At 45.2% G+C, this 25,071-nt stretch overlaps 1 protein-coding gene across 5 annotated transcripts in view; it reads right to left on the bottom strand.

Annotated features, from left to right (window-relative positions):
- Positions 1-1,299: 1,299 nt before the first annotated feature.
- Positions 1,300-25,071, bottom strand: part of LOC140069205 (NACHT, LRR and PYD domains-containing protein 3-like) — a 53,658-nt gene continuing 29,886 nt past the window's right edge. For all 5 annotated transcript variants that reach the window (XM_072114640.1, XM_072114638.1, XM_072114639.1 and 2 more), the window contains 7 exons: positions 17,984-19,682; positions 17,583-17,753; positions 15,770-15,940; positions 7,290-7,460; positions 5,991-6,161; positions 5,426-5,596; positions 1,300-1,862 (listed from right to left, as the gene is read on the bottom strand). In XM_072114640.1, the coding sequence (XP_071970741.1) occupies positions 1,775-1,862; positions 5,426-5,596; positions 5,991-6,161; positions 7,290-7,460; positions 15,770-15,940; positions 17,583-17,753; positions 17,984-19,682 (2,642 nt within the window). In that variant the 3' untranslated portion in view covers positions 1,300-1,774. The remainder of the gene's footprint in view (positions 1,863-5,425; positions 5,597-5,990; positions 6,162-7,289; positions 7,461-15,769; positions 15,941-17,582; positions 17,754-17,983; positions 19,683-25,071) is intronic.

The raw sequence follows: 25,071 nt of genomic DNA on the forward strand, positions 1-25,071 counted from the left end.
ATGATATTTGCTGCTGACACCTATTGCTGCTGGTCAGAAATTGATGCTTCAGTAGCCCAAAACATGTGTGTTCCCAGTTACAGGCAACCTAAAATGGCTGCTACAGGAAATAACAGGGAATGGAGCACCAAAACCACACCCACTTAGAAATAAACTTTATCAAAACAAACAGAGGGACATCCTGACCAACAGATAGCAGCTTAGCACCAACATATGTCACACTTAACAAGAAGGAGGCAGAACACAGTAATATGAACAGCTAAATAACAACACATATAACTAAGGGGAACAGCACAGTTTTTGTAACTACAGTTGTGCATATTGTGCAGAAATTTTAGATCTTTGGGACTGTAGCCAACCTCCCTGAACGGGGCCACAGGAGGAAAACTGATTACAAATCAAAGAGACGAAAAATACAAATGGTAACAAAAGAGCCCAGAAAAACTTCTAAAGAGATTAAAGGACATCTAACACACAGGATCAAGGATTGTAAACCAAGTACACTTACATTCAGGTGTGTGCCCCCTCTGACAGGATCTGCTCTTTTATTAGCTGCTTATGCCCTGGTTTTTACAAAAAAAGGCTATTAAAGTTATGCAAATAAACCAGAGGTTCTCCGGGCTCCATAGGTATTAATGCAGCATGGCAGCATGGAGCCTTCAGACTCATTTGCATAATTTTTAAAGCCTTTTTTTAAAAATAAGAAGCTTAAAGAAGAGCAGATTCTGCCAAAGGGGCACACACCTGAATGTAAGTGTACTTGGCCCTGGTGGTAGATGTCTTTTATAGGTGAACTTTAACCTCAAGGAACATCGGTGTCATATCACATAATCCGTTGTTGTTTGAGCCAAAGTGGACTTAATGGGAGACGACAAAGGTGGACTCCATTGCTGAAAGCAAATCATAAAAAAGCAAAACTGGAGGGGACAATGACATCTCCAGACTATGAAGTGATTCTAGAGAAAAATGTGCTGCCCAGTGTCAGGAAGCTTGGACTCAGCCGCAGGTCATGTGTCTTGCGACAGGCTAATGACCCAAAACACAACTAAAATCACCCTAGAATGTCTGAGAGGAGAACATTGGACTACTGTGAAGTGTCTTCTATGAGTCTGGGCCTAAATCCTATTGAGCATATTTGGATGGAGCTGAAACCCTTCACCCCTCAGACACTGGAACAGCTCATGAGGAGCGACCATATCCCTGCTGAGAGGAGCAGAGGTCTCCCTGCCAGGAATCGTGTGATCGCAGCGATCGCCTCAAAAGGTTCTGCAACAAAATATTAAGTCAAGGGAACCATCATTTCTGTCCAGGACTGTGTCACCAGTTTTATTTTTCTTTTAATTCTGTTGCAACCTGGAGGAAAGCAATGTCTGCCTCTCGTGTGTTCATTCTCATAGAAATTTAGTTTTACTTTCGTCAGATCCAAGTTATTTCTTTGACAACTGTGGGTTTCTGTATCATTAAATGAGGGATTCCATGGAGCAGGCGGCCGCCCATGTCTGCTCAGTTCCATTCATCTCTATATAGATAACGTTTTTAACACTAATAGCGGGCACATAGGAATTTGGTAAAGGGCGATTTGGGACACTAAACCACCGGTCCCTAAGGGTGTGTAGATGTTTTAGTGTCCTAAATCGCCCTGACAGGTCCTCATTTAGCTGTCTGTAACATGTAGATCAGATTTTATTACCTATAATGCACAAGTAAACATTCCTAGACCTATTAAGAGGTATTGTCCATAATTTTATCTGCTTAAATCTGGATCCTGGTTTCTTCAATAAATTATCCTCATTTTTGGTTTGTGTCCCTGCAGTTTTCTTATTTCTTCTTTCTCTTCTTCAGAGAAGCCATTGCTCTCCAGGCTAGAAGATAGAACAGAGACCAGTATTAGTGACTGTTGTGAGGAATATCTTGGGACTTCAGAATTTAGAGAGTCAGTCTTTGGAGCTCTGCGGCCATCAGACACACTGGGGGTCATTTACTAAGGGCCCGATTCGCGTTTTCCCGACATGTTACCCGAATATTTCCGATTTGCGCAGATTTTCCCTGTATTGCCCCGGGATTTTGGCGCACGCGATCGGATTTTGGCGCATCGGCGCTGGCATGCACGCGACGGAAATCGGGGGGCGTGGCCAAACGAAAACCCGACGGATTCTGAAAAACCGCCGCATTTAAAACAATAAAAGTGTCGCTTGGGACGCGCTTACCATCACTTGGTCCGGCTCGGTGAACTTGAGTGCGTTCAGATGCTTTTCAGCGCAGGCCGAACGAAAACCCGACGGATTCAGAAAAACCGCCGCATTTAAAAAAAAAAAAAAATGTGTCGCGAAAATTGCACTTACCTTCACTCAGCCCGGCTCGGTGTATTCCAGTGCGTTCCGATGCTCTTCAGCGCAGCAGCGCCACCTGGTGGACGGCGGAGGAACTACCTTGATGAATCCCGGCCGGACCCGAATCCACCGCAGAGAACGCACCGCTGGATCGCAAATCTGCCCCATTAGATTGGCTTTGGCCCTTGATAAATCTGCTGGCCATGTCTTATGCCATGTGGGTTGTATGCAACAGTCGCAAAATATCATCAAAAGTCACAGCACATAGACCAGGAGTCAATTTGTGCCAAAACTTGCAGCTAAAGAGAAAGTCACAAATCATGAAATTAGGCCTATTGTAAAAACTTGCCTATACAAATAATGAATTTGGGGAAAACAGTTATTTGGTGAAAGCAGGGTCTATGCCAAAGTGACTTGCACTGTCCTGTGTTCATTATGTGTTATGGGAGGTCACAAAACATTTTGTACCACAATTACGCCAAAGCACCACCAGACATAGACAAAAAAACCTGTACAGCAGGGAACATGTAAAAAAATTACTTTTGTTCAGGGTCGGACTAAGCCACCGGTGTGCCTGTGAAAGCACTGGTGGGCCCCGACACCTGATGACTCCGCCCCCTATCCACCCGACTCCAACCCTATTCTCACCAACTCCATTCGAGGCTTCAACTCTCTCTGTGCCCTTCTGACACAGAGTAGGAATGAATGATGATACAGAGAGCAATGAGCTCTCCACATCATCGTTGTACCTCTCTGCTGCCATGTGCTGCAGGCCGAAAGGCGCGCTATGGATGACATCATCGCCTGGTGGCCTGCTGCACACAGCAGCAGAGAAGAAGAGGAGAGGAGCTGCTGGGGAGGAGTGTGTGTTTTTTTTTTAACTACACTACAAAAAAAGAGATGGAGCCACACAAATTGGGGGGAGATTAAGGGGCCCACAATAAGTGGGGGAGATAATAAGAGGGAGATGAGTGGGGTCACACAAATAGGGGGAAATGAGAGGGGCCTGAGAACATGGGGGGGCAAAAAAGATGGGGGGCTCTCAATCAGAGGGGGAGATGAAAGAGGGAGATACCAGGGGGCCCACAATACAACTGTATACTTTATTAATTGTAACCCCAGGCAAAAAATGTTTCGCTCTCTGACTATTGGGTTTTAAAAATGTTGGGTTGTCATAAGAATCAAGATTAACAATAAATCTTAATTAGAGACACCTTTGATATATAGCTGTTTATTTTAGCCTGGGACTAAAGTACAGTAAATTACCAAAATCCAGAGGTCCGTTTGCAACTATGGGTAGTCTGTAAGTCAGGTGTTCTTAAGTAGGGGACTGCCTGTATTCCCATGTAGAAGTAGGTGGGCCCCCAAAATCAAGTTCACTGGTTGGCCCTAGGTCCCCCATTCCAACCCCGCTTTTGCTCACCTGGTAGATTTTCCTCATAGTCTACTTACCTGTCTTACATGGCAACTGTGAACTATCAGCATATGCAGACAATCAGTGAACTTAAGGGAACCTTTTTGAACTCAATCTAGAGCTCTCTGTGCTTGGGAGCCCCAGAGAATAGTCGATGAGCATTATCAGACTTCTCTCAGGGTAAGTTTTTTTTTGTTAGCCACGGTAAGCCACGGACCAAAGATTTATAGGGCGATTTCGGACATATTTGGGTTAGTGTTCCAGTTGCCCTATATCTATAAAAGGTCTTCTCTAGTAGAAAAAGTGACATATAATGTAATTTTTTTTACATCTTACATTCATTCCTCAGCCTCTAGGTTGACAGAAAGCTTTTCTTTGATACAGTATGGAAGGCTCCTTCTAATAGCAGGGACAGTTTTCTCAACACGTGTCTCAGGGGGGGTGTGAACTCGGGAGCCTTGGTTTCAGAGGTAGCAATAATGGGGGGAATTATCATGTGCGGGTGCATGGTACACCAGGGTGTGACCTATATCCCACCCCTCCTGCCTTTCCAGATATATCTAGAGACTCCGGCCTTCTGATATGTAAAGCCCCCCAACCCTTTAATGGTTGGCAGATGTTGTGGGAGGCTTGTACTGGCATACCCACACAACAGAGGTTTTTGATAAAAGACACTTGGGAAGAAGTCTAAAATCCCTTGTGCCACATTAATTTTAAACCATATTTTGACCATTTTCAGACTATTGTGACAAATAGGGCCCGGTCTCTGAAAGGGGGTGTGGCCGCACGGGGAAAGTCTGGGGGGAGGAGTTTTTTTCTCCAATGCTTTATATCCCCTCTGACTCTGGGATATACCAACTGGGCAACAGATATACCAAGAGGCTCCAGGGGGGTAAAAGATTCTACGGATGACTCCAGGAACTGGCACAGGCTGTAGCAGGTGCACGGTAGTGATCAGGATGGCACTGCCAACCTCTGTATAAAACAGATACCCAGCAGTGACAGGCAGCGTTGTGGCTTAAAGGGAACTGAGAGAGGGGTGAGTTTCAGCTCTTCATTATTTTTAAACCTTCACCCCCCACTTCCAAATATAAAATATTTTATATACCTGGACAAAGAGAGGATAGTGGGAGAAAAGGCTTTGCTGAAAATGCTCCTAAACACAGGGGCTGCGGTACACATCTTATACCAATATAGTGGGGCTCATTTACCAAGGGTCCAAACTTTCTTCGGGTTTCCTGAATATTTCCCTTTTGCACTGAATTGCCCCGGGTTTTTGGCACACGCAATCAGATTGTGGCGCATCGGCGCCAGCTTTCACGTGACAGAAATCGGGGGTGTGGCCGTCGGACAACCCAACGGATTCGGAAAATCAAGCACTCACATGCACCAGGAAGAAGAAGGTGAACTCCGGCGGACCTCGGCGCAGCAGCGACACCTGCTGGATATCGGGCACACGACCTTAGTGAATTCCAGCAGACCCAAATCCTCGTTGGACAACGTGCCGCGGGATCGCGACTGGACCGGGTAAGTAAATGTGCTCCAGTGTGTCCAACTGTACATATCTCTAATATTCACAGTATTATTTTCTCCTGTACAGATCTTACACTCAGAGTAATGTCTCTTCCTGTACATAAATCTGATACAGTATTGTCTCCTCCTGTACATAACTTATACTCACTGTAATTCCTCTATTTTGCAGTCTGGACTGGACAGAGCTATCATCAGGTCACTGAGGTGAGGACCAGACAAATGATTATAGGAAAGATCAAGTGACCTCAGAAATTGATTATTCTTTATTCCAGATGCCAACTGGATGCAGTATGTGAGTTGTAGATTATTACCACCCAAACTGTAAGAAGAAGAAAAAGAAAGTGAGAAGCAGGTGATGTATCAGAAGACAGTATCATACAGATTTTAGATACAAAAACTTTAATGACAGTATCACACATGATAGGATTAGATACACAGTACAGCAGACAGTATCACACAGGATAGGATTAGATACACAGTACAGCAGACAGTATCACACATGAAGGGATTAGATACACAGCTCAGTAGATAGTATCACACATGATAGGATTAGATACACAGCTCATCAGACCTTATTACACATGATAGGATTAGATACACAGTTTAGCAGACAGCATCACACAAGATAAAATTATATACACAGCTCAGCAGGCAGTCATGCACATGGCTGGTGAAGAAACAGCAACTCAGCTGTCAGTATCTCCGATACTTACTGTAATTCCTTTATCCTGCAGGCCGGACTGGACAGAGCTTCTACCATATAATTGAAGTATGGACCAGACAGCTGATTATAAGACAAGTCAAGTATCTTCAGGCAGGGGTTATTCATTATTACAGAGGCCAACTGTATGCAGGACATGTCTGGGAGATCATTTTTAGACATGCTGTTTCGAATAGATAAGATGTGGGGATTCACAATAATGTCTTCTTCTGTACACAACTCTTATACTCCATGTAATGTCTCCTCCTGTACATAGCTTATACTCCATGTAATGTCTCCTACTGTACATCTCTTATATTCACTGTAATGTCTACTCCTGTACACATCTCTTATACTCACTGTAATGTCTCCTCATGTACACATCTCTTATACTCCCTGTAATGTCTCCTCCTGTACACATCTTATACTCACTGTAATGTCTCCTACTGTACACATCTCTTATACTCATTGTAATGTCTCCTACTGTAAACATCTCTTATACGCACAGTAATATCCCCTTCTGTACACATCTATGATGCTCACAGCAATGTCTCTTCCTGTAAACTTTTCTTATACTCGCAGTAATGTATCCTTCTGTACATATTTATGATGCTCACAGTTATGTATTCTCTGGTGCACATCTTATACTCACTGTAATGTCTTCTCCTGTACACATCTCTTATACTCACTGTAATGTATCCTCCTGTACACATCTCTTATACTCACTGTAATGTTTTCTCCTGTACACATCTCTTATACTCACTGTAATGTATCCTCCTGTACACATCTCTTATACTCACTGTAATGTATCCTCCTGTACACATCTTATACTCACTGTAATGTTTTCTCCTGTACACATCTCTTATACTCACTGTAATGTCTTCTCCTGTACACATCTCTTATACTCACTGTAATGTCTCCTCCTGTACACATCTCTTATACTCGCTGTAATGTCCCCTCCTGTACACATCTCTTATACTCACTGTAATGTCTTCTCCTGTACACATCTCATACTCACTGTAATGTCTCCTCCTGTACACATCTCTTATACTCGCTGTAATGTCTCCTCCTGTACACATCTCTTATACTCGCTGTAATGTCCCCTCCTGTACACATCTCTTATACTCACTGTAATGTCTTCTCCTGTACACATCTCTTATACTCACTGTAATGTCTCCTCCTGTACACATCTCTTATACTCGCTGTAATGTCTCCTACTGTACACATCTCTTATACTCGCTGTAATGTCCCCTCCTGTACACATCTCTTATACTCACAGTAATGTCTCATCCTTTATACATCTCATACTTACTGTAATTCCTCTATCCTGCAGGTGGGACTGGAAAGAGCTTCCATAAGGTCACTGAAGTTAGGACCATATAGACGGTTATTAGATAGGCTAAGTATTTTAAGGGACCAGTTATTCTTTATTACAGATGCAAACTGGATGCAGGAAGAGTCTGGTAAATTATTACCAACCAAACTGAAAAAATAAGTAGATGAGATGTTAGTGCAGAGCAGATAGTGGAATAAAATCCATTTGAATATATGTGAAATCCTCCTCATTTACAAAAGAGTAACACAAACATGTAAGTAATTCCATTACAGCTGATTCACACCAGCATTCCCTGGAAAGTCGGGAAGTGGGTTAATCTTACCTTTTTAAAGTCACTTCTATGGCTCAAAACTGAGCAGCATCTAATGGAATAGAGCATCTGAGCCCATATAGAGCTTTAAGAAAGCCCACAACTACATTGTACAGGGGCAACCTCATCTATCATGAATGCCGCCTTAAAAAAGGGGGTGGCAAGGCCTCTCGTGGATTGCAATCCAGATTTTTTACTTAGCTGGTTTAGATGTAATTCTGTGCTCTCCTTTTTGTAAAAAAAAAAAACTACCTTTGTGAAATAAATCTTTGATTTTATTGGTTATTTCATGAATTTTGAAAATAAATGTGGCCACGGGCCAGCAGTTGCACTTAGGGTTCAACATGCCTCCACCAGACCCCTCTGCATGGGTTCTATAAATTGCTACCTTAGATTCTCTCTTGATGCCTAATGATAGACAAGATCATGTATTCCATATTACCGGATTGAGTTTGGGGTAGTCCATCATTACAATACATCTTCTGTATGATGCTACAACTGCATGATCTATTGGGGCTTATTTACTAAAGGTCATGGATCACACCTTTGTCGGACTGAGCGTGGGATTTAACTTTCAATTTGTGTCGCAAGACAATACACTTACATGCACCAGGAGAAGGAAGGTGAACTCCGGGGACCTGAGCGGGGAAGTGACACATGCCGGATATTGGACGCACGATCTTAGTGACTCCCCGCACAGCGCATTATACACGGACAATGCACTTACATGCACCAGGAAGAAGAAGGTGAACTCCGGGGACCTGAGCAGGGAAGCGACACATGCAGGATATCGGGTGCACGATCTTAGTGACTCCCCGCACAGCGCATTATACACGGACAATGCACTTACATACACCAGGAAGAAGAAGGTGAACTCCGGGGACCTTAGCGGAGAAGTGACACATGCAGCATATCGGGTACACGATCTTTGTGAATCGTGGCAGAGTGCATTATACACGGACAATGCACTTTGGATGAACTCCTCGGCCGGGTAATTAAATGTGCCCCATTGTCTCCAAAGATCAATGAACAAGATAAGAAATCAGATTCTAGGGATTATTGGAACATATGATGATAAGTACTAGGAGATCCAACAAATCATTAATAACCTATTGGGGAATCTTGAACAGAGATGTCAATATCCCTGAATATATTGAGGTCAAACTGGTAATCACATATAGAAGGGGATTTCAGTCATACAGACATGGCTACCAGTGAGACGCATAAATGTGGTACTTTTGTAGCATGTACATCTTTAGCTCTTCTCGGACCGCCCGCTGACGTCCCGAGTCTGCAGCAATGTCTTTAGCGTGGGGGCAGGACGCAGGGAGACACTAGGGAGCAGGACCTGATCTCCGGGTGTCTCTAGGGAGCAGAGAGATGCGGTTCGTTACCGCTTCTTCCTTCTCCGCTCCTCACAGCATTGCGCTGAATGACCATGATTTACGGAGGAGCAGAGGGTTTAAAGGGGTTAAACAGAGCTGCTGGGTATAATTAGACTGATTTTCCCTGTATTGCCCCGGGTTTTTGGCTCACGCGATCGGATTGTGGCGCATCGGCGCCGGCTTGCACGCGACGGAAATCGGGGGCGTGGCCGAACGAAAACCCAACGGATTCGGAAAAACCGCCGCATTTAAAACAAAAAATCTGTCGCGGAGCTTGCAGAGAATCCAGCGCAGAGAACGCGCCGTTGGATCGCGAATGGACCGGGTAAATAAATCTGCCCCAATATTTCATAGGCATGTATTTTGTAGTTCAATAGTGAAAAAGGAACCCTGTATACTCGAGTATAAAAACCCTAACTCGTCTTATACTCGAGTCAATGAAAAAAAAAAAAAGTTGGTACTCATTTCGACGCCCCCCCCCCCCCCGCAGGTCCTCTTCTGTCTTTGGCTCTGTCTCCATCTTTGGCTCCCTGTGTGGTCCCTTTGCACACACCATGTCATAAGACGCTTGGCGACATCACAGTCAGTCCGCCGCCATCGGTATCCACTATGATACCATGTGGGTGACATCAGGGTGTATGCAACGGGACCACACAGGGAGCCGCAGACATAAGAAGACCTGCAGGGGGCGTCAGAAAGGTGAGTACCAAGTTTTTTTGTTTTTTTTTTAGGCTGGGCAGGGGGCCACTAGCTATATAAGGGGGGGTTAGACACTGGCTATATACGGGGAGAGGGGGGAAGACACTGGCTCTATACGGAGAGAGGGGGGAAGACACTGGATATATATTTGAGAAGAAGGGGGAAGACACTGGCTATATATGGGAGGCAGGCATTGGCTATATACTGGAGGGCAGGCACTGGCTATTTACTGGGGGGGCAGGCACTGGCTAAATACTGAGGGGCACTGGCTGGCTATATACTAGGGAGCTGCTGGCTATATACTGGGGGCAGGTGGATGCTGGCTATATACAACAGGGATACTGGCTTTATACTAGTGGGCTGCTGCAATATGCAGCAAAGATTTACCGGCTATGGAGAGGGCTCAGCCCATTCACCTGCAGCCGAGGCGTGATGTAGTTCTACCCTCCAAATGGGACTTTGTGTTCTCAGTCCCTGAACACTGTGGGCAGTGACAGGCAACATTGTGGCTATGAGCTGCTTCTGTTGGCTACCAGCCGCCACTTCCTCCAAATTATTACAATTGTTTTCTCTTCTTCTCAATTACAGACTATAACCAGAGCAGAAGCAACAGCCTGGATGTCAGGTCATACTGGCAAAACTGCCAACATATTAGAAACAACTTATTTTGATAAGGGATGTTGATTCTTCCAGAACAATTCTTTTCTTTAGGAAACACAAGAATGAATAGTTTTCGGTTCATATGAAGAAGCTGAGTAATGTGTACAGATCATGCACTCCTTTTCCTGAGTCTTACGATTTGCATCTTTATACTAAATAATCCAGATAAAAAACTACCAAAAAAAACAACAACATAACTCCCTGTTTTTACAACCATCACATATTGGGAATCTACTGTGGTGCATCATAGGGGGTCCTGCTTGTACCCTTCACCATTGCTTATGCTTAGGAATGAGTATCAAACAATCTATGCCTTATATAGAGAAGCAGCAGAACCTTTGGTGGTTTACAGTCTTTGAGACAATTGGGAAGGACATATTCAATGAGCCATAAAGCCGCCATGATGACAGCTGTTAGTCTTGTCAAAAGTTACCCATAGAATTTCCTTCCTGTTCTCTAATTATTATAATGTGTGCCATTACTCATATACTGTATCTTCAAATGTTTATGCAACTGCTCATTCCTGCAGTTACGCATTCAGCTGCTTCATGTTTTCTATCAATGCTTATGCTTTCCATAGGGCAGTACAACTTCTATTATTATTATTATTATAGACGTCAACCAATTTGTGCCAGTAGGCCTTTACCTCCAGGTTAGAGGAACACCCAGACAAATCTAGAAGAGTCCATCCAATAAGATGAACTTCCCCTTCCTTAACTTATTTCCATGGGTAAGAGTTAGGAGATAGTATTAACTAAAAGTGAAGGTTACACCTCTTAGATCTCTTTATCAGGCACACAGATTGGGGGTCATTTATAAAAAATCTGCTGCGGGTAAAAGTTCTGGCCCAGACGGCTTTACACCCACACTATACAAACGACTTAATGACTCACTGTCCCCTTTCATGACCGAGGTGTTTAACGCTGTTCCCCCTCCCCACATTATTCCCGTTGCAGTCCTTGACAGCGAATATCACGATCATTCCTAAACCTGGTAAAGATCCCCTATCTCCTGCTAGTTACTGTCCCATTTTCCTGCTCAACATAGACATTAAACTATATTCTAAGATACTCGCAAACTGACTGACCCCTCATCTCCCCTCTATCATCCATTACGACCAAGAGACAACCTAAATAAAACCTTTCTCCTGATGCAGCAGTCCCAATCCTGCTCCATTCCTTTTTGTCTTCTGACAGTAGTTGCCAAGAAGGTATTTGACCAGGTGCATTAGGGCTTGACAGCACCATTGAGACGAATCGAATCCTTGGGAAGATCCTTACCTTATACTCTGGTCCCACAGCCCTGGCACAAGTTAACGGGGTCCTGACAGACTCGTTTCCCATCAGTAATGGGACCAGGCAGGGTTGCGTCCTGTCTCTGCTCTGTTGCCGACTTAGTAACTTCAAAATTAATTATAGTAAATCTAAAGCTCTCAACATTTCCCTTCGAAATTAGTCATATAGAGGAGAATTTCCCACTTCAGTGGAAGAACTTAGTGTACACTAAAAGACCTTGCTACGTGTTACCCCGTTTTCTGTGTTTATTTTTAGGGTGTCCCTATTCATCCCCTCCCTCATTTTTTTTGTTCCCTACGAACGGCAATGTTACGGGCGGGGGTACCCGTATGGGGCACACCCAAACGCCATATAGGGTGGAGGTACCTAATTTCATCCAAAGCAGGTGGGGGGGGGGAGGCAGGGTTGCCTGATATGAAACTGTACCATCAAGCCTCAATTCTACATTTTCTAGACTAGCAATACCATAAGCACAGTGAGTCTCATTGGAACAACGGGGTTTTTCAACCCCCAGTAAACTTCTCCCATAGCTGCCACCTACATCCATAGCACCTGCATCTCCACCTACAACCCTCCTTCGTATGGCTTTAGCAATATGGCAGGGACTACTGAAACGACTTATACTTTCCAGACCACCTCCCTCCCCTCCTCTCACCCAACTATTCAGAAACCTAGAATTTCTCCCTACACTGAGATGCATTTTTGGGTTTTAACTATAGTGATGATCCCCACATGGTTGATATCAAAGGAGGGTCGCCTCCACCCCCTTTTAGCTACTGAAGCTCACGTCCTGACGTAAGTACATTGTCGTGGCTAGAGTACTTGCAGCTTTCTTCCTTTAGCAGAGTTGCTGGAGCTGACAATAGTTTATAGTTTTTTTTATAGTTTATACGGTTGAAAAAAGACACTTGTCCATCAAGTTCAACCAAGGAAGGAAACGGATTGGATGAGGAAGAGATTAAGGGGAACTAATTCTATATAACATAACCATCAATGTTATTTATGTGTAAAAAGGCATCTGGACCCTTCTTGAAGCTCTCTGCTGTCCCTGCTGTGACCAGCGCCTGAGCTCTCTGCTGTCCCTGCTGTGACCAGCGCCTGAGCTCTCTGCTGTCCCTGCTGTGACCAGCGCCTGAGCTCTCTGCTGTCCCTGCTGTGACCTGCGCCTGAGCTCTCTGCTGTCCCTGCTGTGACCAGCGCCTGAGCTCTCTGCTGTCCCTGCTGTGACCAGCGCCTGAGCTCTCTGCTGTCCCTGCTGTGACCAGCGCCTGAGCTCTCTGCTGTCCCTGCTGTGACCAGCGCCTGAGCTCTCTGCTGTCCCTGCTGTGACCAGCGCCTGAGCTCTCTGCTGTCCCTGCTGTGACCAGCGCCTGAGCTCTCTGCTGTCCCTGCTGTGACCAGCGCCTGAGCTCTCTGCTGTCCCTGCTGTGACCTGCGCCTGAGCTCTCTGCTGTCCCTGCTGTGACCAGCACCAGAGCTCTCTGCTGTCCCTGCTGTGACCAGCGCCTGAGCTCTCTGCTGTCCCTGCTGTGACCAGCGCCTGAGCTCTCTGCTGTCCCTGCTGTTATCAGCGCCTGAGCTCAGCTATTCCACAGATTGACAGTTCTCATAGTAAAGAATCCCTGTCGCCTCTGGTGATTAAACCTTGATTTCTCCAAACGGCTTTAGTTCTCCCTCACAGCTTTTGTGGGTCTTTTCTGTTTTTCCTCCGCCCCCCAGAACATGGAATTTCTCGAATTTATGCGTTCTTGGCTCAGGAGTCAGATACCTCCACTCCAGTGTTTGTTGCAGGGTGGAGAGAGACCTGGTTCAGCCTGTGCCACACAGGAAAGGAACTACAAAATCCTTTCCAGCAAAGGGAGATATGTTAAACATTTGGTGGGGGTGCAATGGAATCAGGACCTTCTGGGACCAGGTATTTGCGGCATATCCTTCAATCTCAGGCGCCTCAGTTGGCCTTGCTCTCGATGCTCCCAGGTTCAATAGGAGCCCAGAAACGGGATCTCCTATGATTTGTCCTCATTGCAGCAAGATCCGTAATCAACATCATGGCTCCACTATATCAAATTCTGGGAGTCCCTTCCTATCTTTACCCCCCCTGATGGATCTTCCTTATTGGGGTGAGCCAACATATCAGGGTAGGTGCATTTGGATGAGACCTTATTCATTGTGATTTTAATTTGTACAGATCCTTATGGAACTGTTTTGCTTTATAAGCATGATCCGTCCATACACATTTGTTATTGTTTGTTAGTCTTCTCTGTCTTGTTTAATAAACTTGATGGAACCATAAAAGGTTATGCAACCAAGTAGCATGCAACTGCTTTCTTTTTCATTTGTTTACAGGACTTTGTTGGTGTTAAAAAGTACAGGAAAATACATTCATGTAATTTTTACCTCTTTTCAAGGAGAAATTGCTATTCATGACCCATGTTTATGGCCTCTATATTAGCCAAACCAGTTCCCTGCATTGACAAGAAATAAAAACTTTGAAACAGTGCTGTCAGAGACTTGCTAGTAGAGTCAGTTATGTGTTGAAGCTGCCTGAAAGTTGGGCATTGATATAGAGGAAGCTGCCTTCCATAAAGAAGCAAAGTTCTTGGACTTTGCAAAGGCATTTGACACTGTCTCTCATAGACGCCTGATGGGTAAAATTAGGGCTATTGGTTTGGCAGGAATCATTTGCAATTGGATTGAGAACTGGCTGAAGGATTGTATCCAGAGAGTTGTGGTCAATGATTCCTACTCAGAATGGTCACCAGTTATGAGTGGTGTACCCCAGGGTTCTGTGCTTGGCCCACTACTATTTAATATATTTATTAATGATATAGAGGTAGGAATTAAAAGCACTGTGTCTATTTTTGCAGATGACACCAAACTGTGTAGTGTAATACAGTCTATGGAGGATGAGGGGAGTAGTACAAGCTGTGTAGTGTAGTACAGTCTACGGAGGATGTTCATAGGCTGCAGGGTGACTTGGATAAACTTGGAGTTTTTGGTCACCCACTTGGCAAATGAGGTTCAATGTGGATAAATTTAAGGTTATGCAGCTGAGGGCTAATAATACAAAGGCCAAATATGTCCTTCGGGGAGTAAATCTGGGAGAGTCCCTTGTTGAGAAGGACCTAGGTGACAATCAGTTGCCTCTAAAGCCAGTAGGATCTTGTCATGTATCAAAAGTGGTATGGAATCTCGGGATAGGGATGTAATATTACCACTGTACAAGGCATTGGTTCAGCCTCACCTGGATTATGGTGTCCAGTTCTGGGCACCGGTCCATAAAAAGGAGGCCCTGGAGCTGGAGAGGGTTCAACGAAAAGCCACAAAAATAATAAGGGATATGGAGGGTCTCAGTTATGAGGAAAGATTAAAACAACTAGATTTATTTAGCCTGGAAAAGAGACGACTACGAGGGGACATGATTAATTTATATAAATATACGAATGGTCCATACAAAAAATATGGTGGCAAATTGTTCCCGTTTAAATCAAATCAAAGGATGAGGGGGCACTGTCTCCGTCTGGAGAAAACAAGGTTTAATCACCAGAGGAGACAGGGCTTTTTTACTATGAGAACTTTCAATCTGTGGAATAGCCGAGCTTAGGCGCTGGTCACAGCAGGGACAGCAGAGAGCTTCAAGAAGGGTCTAGATGCCTTTTTACACCTAAACAACATTGATAGTTATGTTATATGGAACGGTTTCCCATAAATCTCTTCCTCATCCAATCCCTTCCCTCCCTTGGTTGAACTTGATGGACATGTGTCTTTTTTGAACCGTATAAACTATGATACTAGATAACTGTAAAATGTATTTGCATATTCCTTTCTCCATTGGTTTCTTTGTCTTACCTGTATTTTATTCTTTTGTGTGAAAATTTGTGTTAGTTTTTGATCTGTGGGGTTTCTTCATCCAGCACCCCAAGAAACAGCTGTTATAGAGTATAGTGGGAGCCTTAGTTAGACAGCTTGATCTATAGTATAATGGCCATCGAGCTGATACTCTACATGCCCAGCTGACTACTTCCATCTCTGACCATGGTTAATATCAACTGATCAGTGGGGATGTGAAAACATGTTCCCCATATATCTCTATTCTCTAATACTCACTATAATTCTTCTATCTTGCAGTCTGGGCTGGACAAGGCTTCCATTAAGTCAGTGAGGTGTGGACCAGACAAACAGTTATTAGACAGGCCAAGAATCTTCAGGGACTGGTTGTTCTTTATTACGGATGCTAAATGTGTACAGGATGTGTCTGTTAGATTATTATTATACAAACTGTAAGAAAAAAATAAGATTTTGTTCATTCATCAGCAGACAGTATCATATATGATAAGATTAAATAACTGGTTTACCAAACATTATAACACATCATAAGTTTGGACACACCGGCTTAGAAGAGATGTCACAAATTAAGGTACAGTCTGCAATTTATATCATGCAATGCTCCAGAGCATAAAACCTAATAAAAGAAATGTATAACTTGTACTCACTGTAACATCTGATCCTGTACACATCTCTTATACTCACTGCATTGTCTCCTCCTGTACACATCTCTTATTCTCATGGTTATGTCTCCTCATGTACACATCTCTTATACTCACTAAAATGTCTACTCCTCTACACATCTCTTATATGCACTGTAATGTCTCCTCCTGTATGCATCTCTTATACTCACTGTACTGTCTCCTCCTGTACACATCTCTTATATGCATTGTAATCTCTCCTCCTCTACACATCTCTTATACTCACTAAAATGTCTCCTCCTCTACACATTTCGTATAGTCATTGTGATGTCCCTCTTCCTATACACATCTCTTATACTCCCTGTAATGTCTCCTCCTGTACATATCTCTGATACTCACTGTAATGTCTACTTCTGTACACATCTCTTATACTCACTGTAATGTCTCATCCTGTACACATCTCTTATACTCACTGTAATGTCTTCACCTGTACATCTCTTATACTCACTATAATGTCTTCTTCTATACATCTCTTATACTCCTTGTAATGTCTCTTCCTGTACACATCTCTTATACTCACTAAGATGTCTCCTCCTCTACACATTTCATATAGTCATTATAATGTCCCTCTTCCTGTACACACCTCTTATACTCACTGTAATGTCTCCTCCTGTATACATCTCTTATAATCCCTGTAATGTCTCTTCCTGTACACATCTCTTATACTCACTGTAATGTCTCATCCTGTACACATCTCTTATACTCCTTGTAATGTCTCCTCCTTTACACATTTTATAAAACCTGTAATGTCTTCTCCTGTACCCATTTCTTATACTCACTGTAATATCTCCTCCTGTACATATCTGTTATACTGACTGTAATGTCTCCTCCTGTACACATCTCTTATACTCATAGTAATGTCTCCTCCTGTACACATCTCTTATATTCATAGTAATGTCTCCTTCTGTACACATCTCTCATACTCTTTGTAATGTCTCCTCCTGTACACATTTGTTATACTCACAGTTATGTCCTTCTTCCTGTACACATCTCTTACATTTACCGTAGTGTCTCCTCCTGTAAACATCTCTAATACTCCCTGTAATGTCTTCTCCTGTAAACATATCTTATACTCTCTGTAATGTCTCCTCCTGTACACATCTCTAATACTCCCTGTAATGTCTCCTCCTGTAAACATATCTTATACTCACTGTAATGTTTCCTCCTGTACACATCTTTTATGCTCCATGTAATCTTTCCCCTTGTACATATGTTATACTCACAGTAATGTTGCCTTCTGTACACATCTCTTATACTCACAGTAATGTCTCCTCCTGTAAACATCTCTAATAATCACTGTAATGTCTCCTCCTGTACACAACTCTTATATTCACTGTATTGTCTCCTCTTTTATACATCTAATGTCTCCTCCTGTACACATCTTTTATACTTACTGTAATTCCTCTATCCTGCAGGCAGGACTGGACAGTGCATCCAGCAAGTCAATGAGGTGAGAACCAGACAGATGGTTATAAGATAGGACAAGTGTCTTCAGGGAAGGGTTATTCTTTATTAATGATGCTAGAAGTCCACAGGAGGTGTCTGATAGATCATTATAAGCCAAACTGTAAAAGTAAGATGAGATATTGTTGACATATCAGCAAACATTATCACACTACAACAATCAACATAAACTGGTATAGTTGACTGTGTCATGTATAAAAGTATTAGACACAGCAGCTTAGCAAATAGACCAGTGTGCAAAACCCCGGTATTAATAAATAACCAATAAATTTATAAGATACTTGTCAGAACTTTAATATAACAGAATGATGAAATATAATTAGTAGATTACCTCAGATCCTGGAGACCATGCAACACTGGTGTTAGTCTTTCTAATCCATTATGGCCTATAAAACAACTCCATAAATTAAGCTCTTTAATATTTGTGCAGATTTCCATGATAAATGCTAACACTGTGCAGTCTAGGGTTAATAGGTGAACACCAGAAAGGTCAAATCTTTTGTGTGATTTTAATGATTCCTGCACTAAAGCCTTATTTCTGGTTTCAAAGAGATAGAAGAATGTCCTGAGAAGACTTCTCTTCTTGTCTTCACTTTCCTCCAGACTCTTTTGTTCTGGAATGAAGTTTTTCAGCCAAGTGATGACGTCTCTGGAGGCCTGAGCTGCTTGTGTGTCCAGGTATCCGGCTAGTATTGACCTGGTGGTGGCATCTGATAGACCACACAGGAAGCGGAGGAACATCTCACCTCGTCCATCAGGATAGGATTTGGCTTTCTCTAGTGATTCCTGTAACTTCTCAGGAGAATAATCTGCATAATGCACAAAGGCAGAGAAGAATTCCTGGACAGTGAGATGTAAGAAGGAATAGGACACAGGTTCCTCCGATTCCATCAGAAAACTTGATAAGAGCTTTGACTTATTGTCCACAAGGAAAGATTCCAGATCCCGATCATCAAATATAATCCTGTGATTCATGACCCCATGTTCTGCCATCCATCCCATGGACTGCAGGAGCTTCTGGGCGCCACTTTTCTCCAGGCTGTGATTGGACAGGATGTTGGCGACAAATATGGCAAAGAGCTGGGTCACGGTTCTGGGTAATAATGAGACCTGCTGGTCACTACTTGTTGTCTGGAAGCTCCTGGATAATACTGTACAGATGATCCAGCAGTAGGACGGGAGGTAACAGAACGTGTACAATGTGTCATTCTGCTTCACGTAGGAAAAAGCCTTTTCTGCCAGTTCAGGGTCACTGAAGAAATTCTCGAAGTAAATCTTTCTTTCTTCTGTAAAAAATCCAGTAATTTCTACCATTCGCTGGAAAACATTACAATCCATTGATGCCAGTCTGGTCGGGCGACTGGTCATCAGAACAGAACAACCATTAAGAAGAGACTTTCTCACCAAACTGACCACAATGTGACCACAACGTTCCGGCTGTTTAGGGTCGGAGCACAAGTGACGGGATGTGAAATCCATTGTCTGATTGCTTTCATCTAATCCATCAAATATAAAGAGAAGTTTCTCTGGATCCTGGAAGATGTTCCCGAGCTGCTGCCACAGATATGGGTAATGATGAAGGATCAGGGTCTCCAGACTAACCGTATCCCATCTGTTGAGTTCTCGAAATTTGAAGAAAAAGACAAAAGAGAATCTTTGATAGAGATCCCCCTTCACCCAGTCATAGACAATCTTCTGCATCAGCGTGGTCTTCCCTATACCAGGCACTCCGACCACCATCACCATATGTGGTACCAGTCTGGATTGGTGGCACCAGCGGAAAATCTTGTTAGGGTATATGCGTAGTAAAATACTTTGCTTTTGCTTTAAATATTCTTCATGTTTTTCCCCGGTCTTTATGAGCTCATTCTCCAAGCGTTTCCTAAAGTCATTGGTGGAGACAATGATGAGGGTCACATAACGTGTGCAGAAGGGAAAACTCTCCTCCTCCTGGTTACATCTCGGAGGTTTATGTTCTATAAGTTTCTCCGTTTTTTCACATAAATATTTTTTATGACAGTTCTGGATGTCTACAGAAAATAAATAGTAAAATAATGTAAAGATAAGAGGCAGTAATGCAACAAGCATTTTCGACAAGATCAGTACTACTATAAAGTAATTAAGACTTTAGCATAACGCTGCACTAAGCTAAAATAAGCAGTTCTCTAATTCACTCTCAGCTATCGGCAGTTCATCCCCCTGGCTGCTCTCTCTTTGTTGGGATTGTTTGCCATGGTCAGAGGCTAGAGAAAGCGCTGTTTAGCGCGAAACGGCCCGTCGCCTTGCCGCATGCCGGCGTCCTGCATCACCTGTGTTGTTTTCAATAAACACTGAAGTTTCCTTGGTGAGTGCCGCAACTTTTCTTCTATTTACCTTGTTTGCCATGGGTATGCGTTTCTTAAATTTAGAGATGAGTGTGTGTGTGGGGGGGGGGGGGTAGGTTGATCTTTTTGGGAGTTGCACTTCAGGTGCAGGAGAACATCAGCCCTGACTATTCCCAGCAGTACGAAAAAACTTCAGAACTTTTAGTGATGTCACAAGCATGTGACTAATCATATACTTCAGGACGTCCAGGATTTGTAATTGCCCCAGGAATGGTATGTAGCAGGGCTGGTTGTGTTTGAAAGGTTGAATGCAGTAGAATTGTGTGCAGTGCCTTGTGAAACTATTCAGCCCCCTTGAACTTTTCTACCTTTTTCCACATTTCAGACTTAAAACATAAAGATATAAAATTTTGGGGAAAGAGTCAACAACAAGTGGGACACAATTGTGAAGGGGAACTAAACTTATTGGATATTTTAAAGTTTTGTAAAATAAATGATAAAATGAAAAGTGGGGAGTGTAATATTATTCAGCCCCTGTACATTCAGTGCAGCAAACTCCCTCTAGAAATTCAGTCTCTGAATGATCCAATGTCGTCCTGAATGACTGATGATGATGAATATAATCCTCCTGTGTGTCATCAGGTCTGTGTATAAATCCACCTGCTCTGTGATAGTCTCAGGTTCTGCATCATGAAGGAACCCACCAGGCAGGTCCATGATACGGTTGTGGAAAAGTTTAAAGCCGGATTTGGTTACAAATTATTTCAAAAAATGTAAACATCCCAAGGAGCCGTGTGCAAGCGTCATATTGTAGTGGAAGGAGCATCAGACCCTCCAAACCTACCAAGACCCAGCCGTCCCTCAAAACTTTCATCTCAAACAAGGAGAAGACTCATCAGATATGCAGCCAAGAGGCCCACAAACCCTTCTGGGTGATCTGCAGAGATCTACAGTTGAGGTGGGGGAGTCTGTCCATAGGACAAATATCAGTCACTGCACAGATCTGCCCTTTATGGAAGAGGCAAGAAGAAGCCATTTCTCACAGATATCCAGAAAAAGTCACTGGGGAGACACTAAACATGTGGAAGGAGGTGCTCTGGTCAGATGAAACTTTTTGGCCACATTGCCAAGCGATATGTTTGGTGTAAAATCAAGACAGCTCATCCCCCTGAACATCCCCACTGTCACACATGGTGGAGGCACCATCCCCACTGTCACACATGGTGGGGGCACCATCCCCACTGTCACACATGGTGGGGGCACCATCCCCACTGTCACACATGGTGGAGGCACCATCCCCACTGTCACACATGGCGGGGGCACCATCCCCACTGTCACACATGGTGGAGGCACCATCCCCACTGTCACACATGGCGGGGGCACCATCCCCACTGTCACACATGGTGGAGGCACCATCCCCACTGTCACACATGGCGGGGGCACCATCCCCACTGTCACACATGGTGGAGGGCACCATCCCCACTGTCACACATAGCGGGAGGCACCATCCCCACTGTCACACATGGCGGGGGCACCATCCCCACTGTCACACATGGTGGAGGCACCATCCCCACTGTCACACATGGCGGGGGCACCATCCCCACTGTCACACATGGTGGAGGCACCATCCCCACTGTCACACATGGTGGTGGCACCATCCCCACTGTCACACATGGTGGGGGGCACCATCCCCACTGTCACACATGGTGGGGGCACCATCCCCACTGTCACACATGGTGGAGGCACCATCCCCACTGTCACACATGGTGGAGGCACCATCCCCACTGTCACACATGGTGGAGGCACCATCCCCACTGTCACACATGGTGGAGGCACCATCCCCACTGTCACACATGGTAGGGGCACCATCCCCACTGTCACACATGGTGGGGGGCACCATCCCCACTGTCACACATGGTGGTGGGCATCATCTCCCCTATCACACATGGTGGAGGCACCATCCCCACTGTCACACATGGCGGGGGCACCATCCCCACTGTCACACATGGTGGAGGCACCATCCCCACTGTCACACATGGCAGGGGCACCATCCCCACTGTCACAAATGGCGGGGGCATCATCCCCACTGTCACACATGGTGGGGGCACCATCCCCAACTGTCACACATGGTGGGGGCACCATCCCCAACTGTCACACATGGTGGAGGCACCATCCCCACTGTCACACATGGTGGAGGTACCATCCTCACTGTCACACATGGCGGGGGCACCATCCCCACTGTCACACATGGTGGAGGGCACCATCCCCACTGTCACACATAGCGGGAGGCACCATCCCCACTGTCACACATGGCGGGGGCACCATCCCCACTGTCACACATGGTGGAGGCACCATCCCCACTGTCACACATGGCGGGGGCACCATCCCCACTGTCACACATGGTGGAGGCACCATCCCCACTGTCACACATGGTGGTGGCACCATCCCCACTGTCACACATGGTGGGGGGCACCATCCCCACTGTCACACATGGTGGGGGCACCATCCCCACTGTCACACATGGTGGAGGCACCATCCCCACTGTCACACATGGTGGAGGCACCATCCCCACTGTCACACATGGTGGAGGCACCATCCCCACTGTCACACATGGTGGAGGCACCATCCCCACTGTCACACATGGTAGGGGCACCATCCCCACTGTCACACATGGTGGGGGGCACCATCCCCACTGTCACACATGGTGGTGGGCATCATCTCCCCTATCACACATGGTGGAGGCACCATCCCCACTGTCACACATGGCGGGGGCACCATCCCCACTGTCACACATGGTGGAGGCACCATCCCCACTGTCACACATGGCAGGGGCACCATCCCCACTGTCACAAATGGCGGGGGCATCATCCCCACTGTCACACATGGTGGGGGCACCATCCCCAACTGTCACACATGGTGGGGGCACCATCCCCAACTGTCACACATGGTGGAGGCACCATCCCCACTGTCACACATGGTGGAGGTACCATCCTCACTGTCACACATGGGAGGGGCACCATCCCCACTGTCACACATGGCAGGGGCACCATCCCCACTGTCACACATGGCGGGGGCATTATCCCCACTGTCACACATGGTGGGAGCACCATCCCCACTGTCACACATGGCGGGGGCACCATCCCCACTGTCACACATGGCGGGGGCACCATCCCCACTGTCACACATGGCGGGGGCATTATCCCCACTGTCACACATGGTGGAGGCACCATCCCCACTGTCACACATGGTGGAGGCACCATCCCCACTGTCACACATGGTGGGGTGCACCATCCCCACTGTCACACATGGTGGGGGGCACCATCCCCACTGTCACACATGGTGGGGGCACCATCCCCACTGTCACACATGGTGGGGGGCACCATCCCCACTGTCACACATGGGGGGGGCACCATCCCCACTGTCACACATGGTGGGGGCACCATCCCCACTGTCACACATGGTGGGGGGCACCATCCCCACTGTCACACATGGGGGGGCACCATCCCCACTGTCACACATGGGGGGGGCACCATCCCCACTGTCACACATGGCGGGGGCAGCATCCCACCGCAGCATCATGGTTTGGGCTTTTCTTCAGCAGGGATGGGGAAGATGGTTAAAATAGATGGGAAGATGATGGAGCCAAATCCAAGACCATTCTGAAAGAAAACCTGATGGAGTCTGCAAAAGACCTGAGACTGGGACAAAGATTTATCTTCCAACAAGACAAAGATCCCAAACATAAAGCAGAATCTACACTGGAAGGTTCACAAATATCCGTCTCCAGGTGTTAGAACGAGTCACATCCAGACCCCAATCCAATGGAGAATCCGAGGAAAGAGCCAAAAACTGCTGCTCACAAACACTTCATCCAACCTCACTGAGCTCTCGATGTACAAAACTGATAGAGACCTGTTACCCCAAGTGACTTGCAGCTGTAATCGCAGTAAAATGTGGCGCTACAAAGTATTAACTTACAGGGGCCGGATAATAATGCACCCCCCCACCCTCCGCCACACACACTTTTCAATTTATTATTTTCTACAAAGGTTTTAAATATCCAATAAATTTCATTCCACTTCACAATTGTGTGCCACTTGTTGTTGATTCTTCACCAAAGAAATGTAAAATTTTATATTTTTATGTTTGAAACCTGAAATGTGACCAAAGGAGGTAGAAAAGTTGAAAGGGGGCTGAATACTTTCCCAAGGCTCTGTATGTTGGCGGTGGGGGAGCAATAGGTAGCAAAAACACCAGAACTATGATTCTAGGTACTTAGGAGTGACCCGCTCCAGAGTATGAATGTTGTTTCTGCAGATATACAGTACAGACCAAAAGTTGGACACTCCTACTCATTAATAGAGTTTTCTGTATTTTCATTAGTATAAAAATTGTAGATTTAGATTCACACTGAAGGCATCAAAACTATGAATAACACACGTCTAATTATATACTTAACAAAAAGTGTGAAACAACTGAGAATCTGTCTTATACTCCAGGTCCTTGTGCTGTGATCACTGCTCTGCACAGTCTCTTATACTCCAGCTCCTTGTGCTGTGATCACTGCTCTGCACAGTCTCTTATACTCCAGCTCCTTGTGCTGTGATCACTGCTCTGCACAGTCTCTTATACTCCAGCTCCTTGTGCTGTAATCACTGCTCTGCACAGTCTCTTATACTCCAGCTCCTTGTGCTGTGATCACTGCTCTGCACAGTCTCTTATACTCCAGCTCCTTGTGCTGTGATCACTGCTCTGCACAGTCTCTTATACTCCCGCTCCTTGTGCTGTGATCACTGCTCTGCACAGTCTCTTATACTCCCGCTCCTTGTGCTGTGAACACTGCTCTGCAGTCTCTTATACTCCACGTCCTTGTGCTGTGATCACTGCTCTGCACAGTCTCTTATACTCCTGCTCCTTGTGCTGTGATCACTGCTCTGCACAGTCTCTTATACTCCACGTCCTTGTGCTGTGATCACTGCTCTGCACAGTCTCTTATACTCCAGGTCCTTGTGCTGTGGTCACTGCTCTGCACAGTCTCTTATATTCCAGCTCCTTGTGCTGTGATCACTGCTCTGCACAGTCTCTTATACTCCGC

This window comes from Engystomops pustulosus, chromosome 7 (genome assembly GCF_040894005.1).
Source record: "Engystomops pustulosus chromosome 7, aEngPut4.maternal, whole genome shotgun sequence".
Taxonomy (NCBI): Eukaryota; Metazoa; Chordata; class Amphibia; order Anura; family Leptodactylidae; genus Engystomops; species Engystomops pustulosus.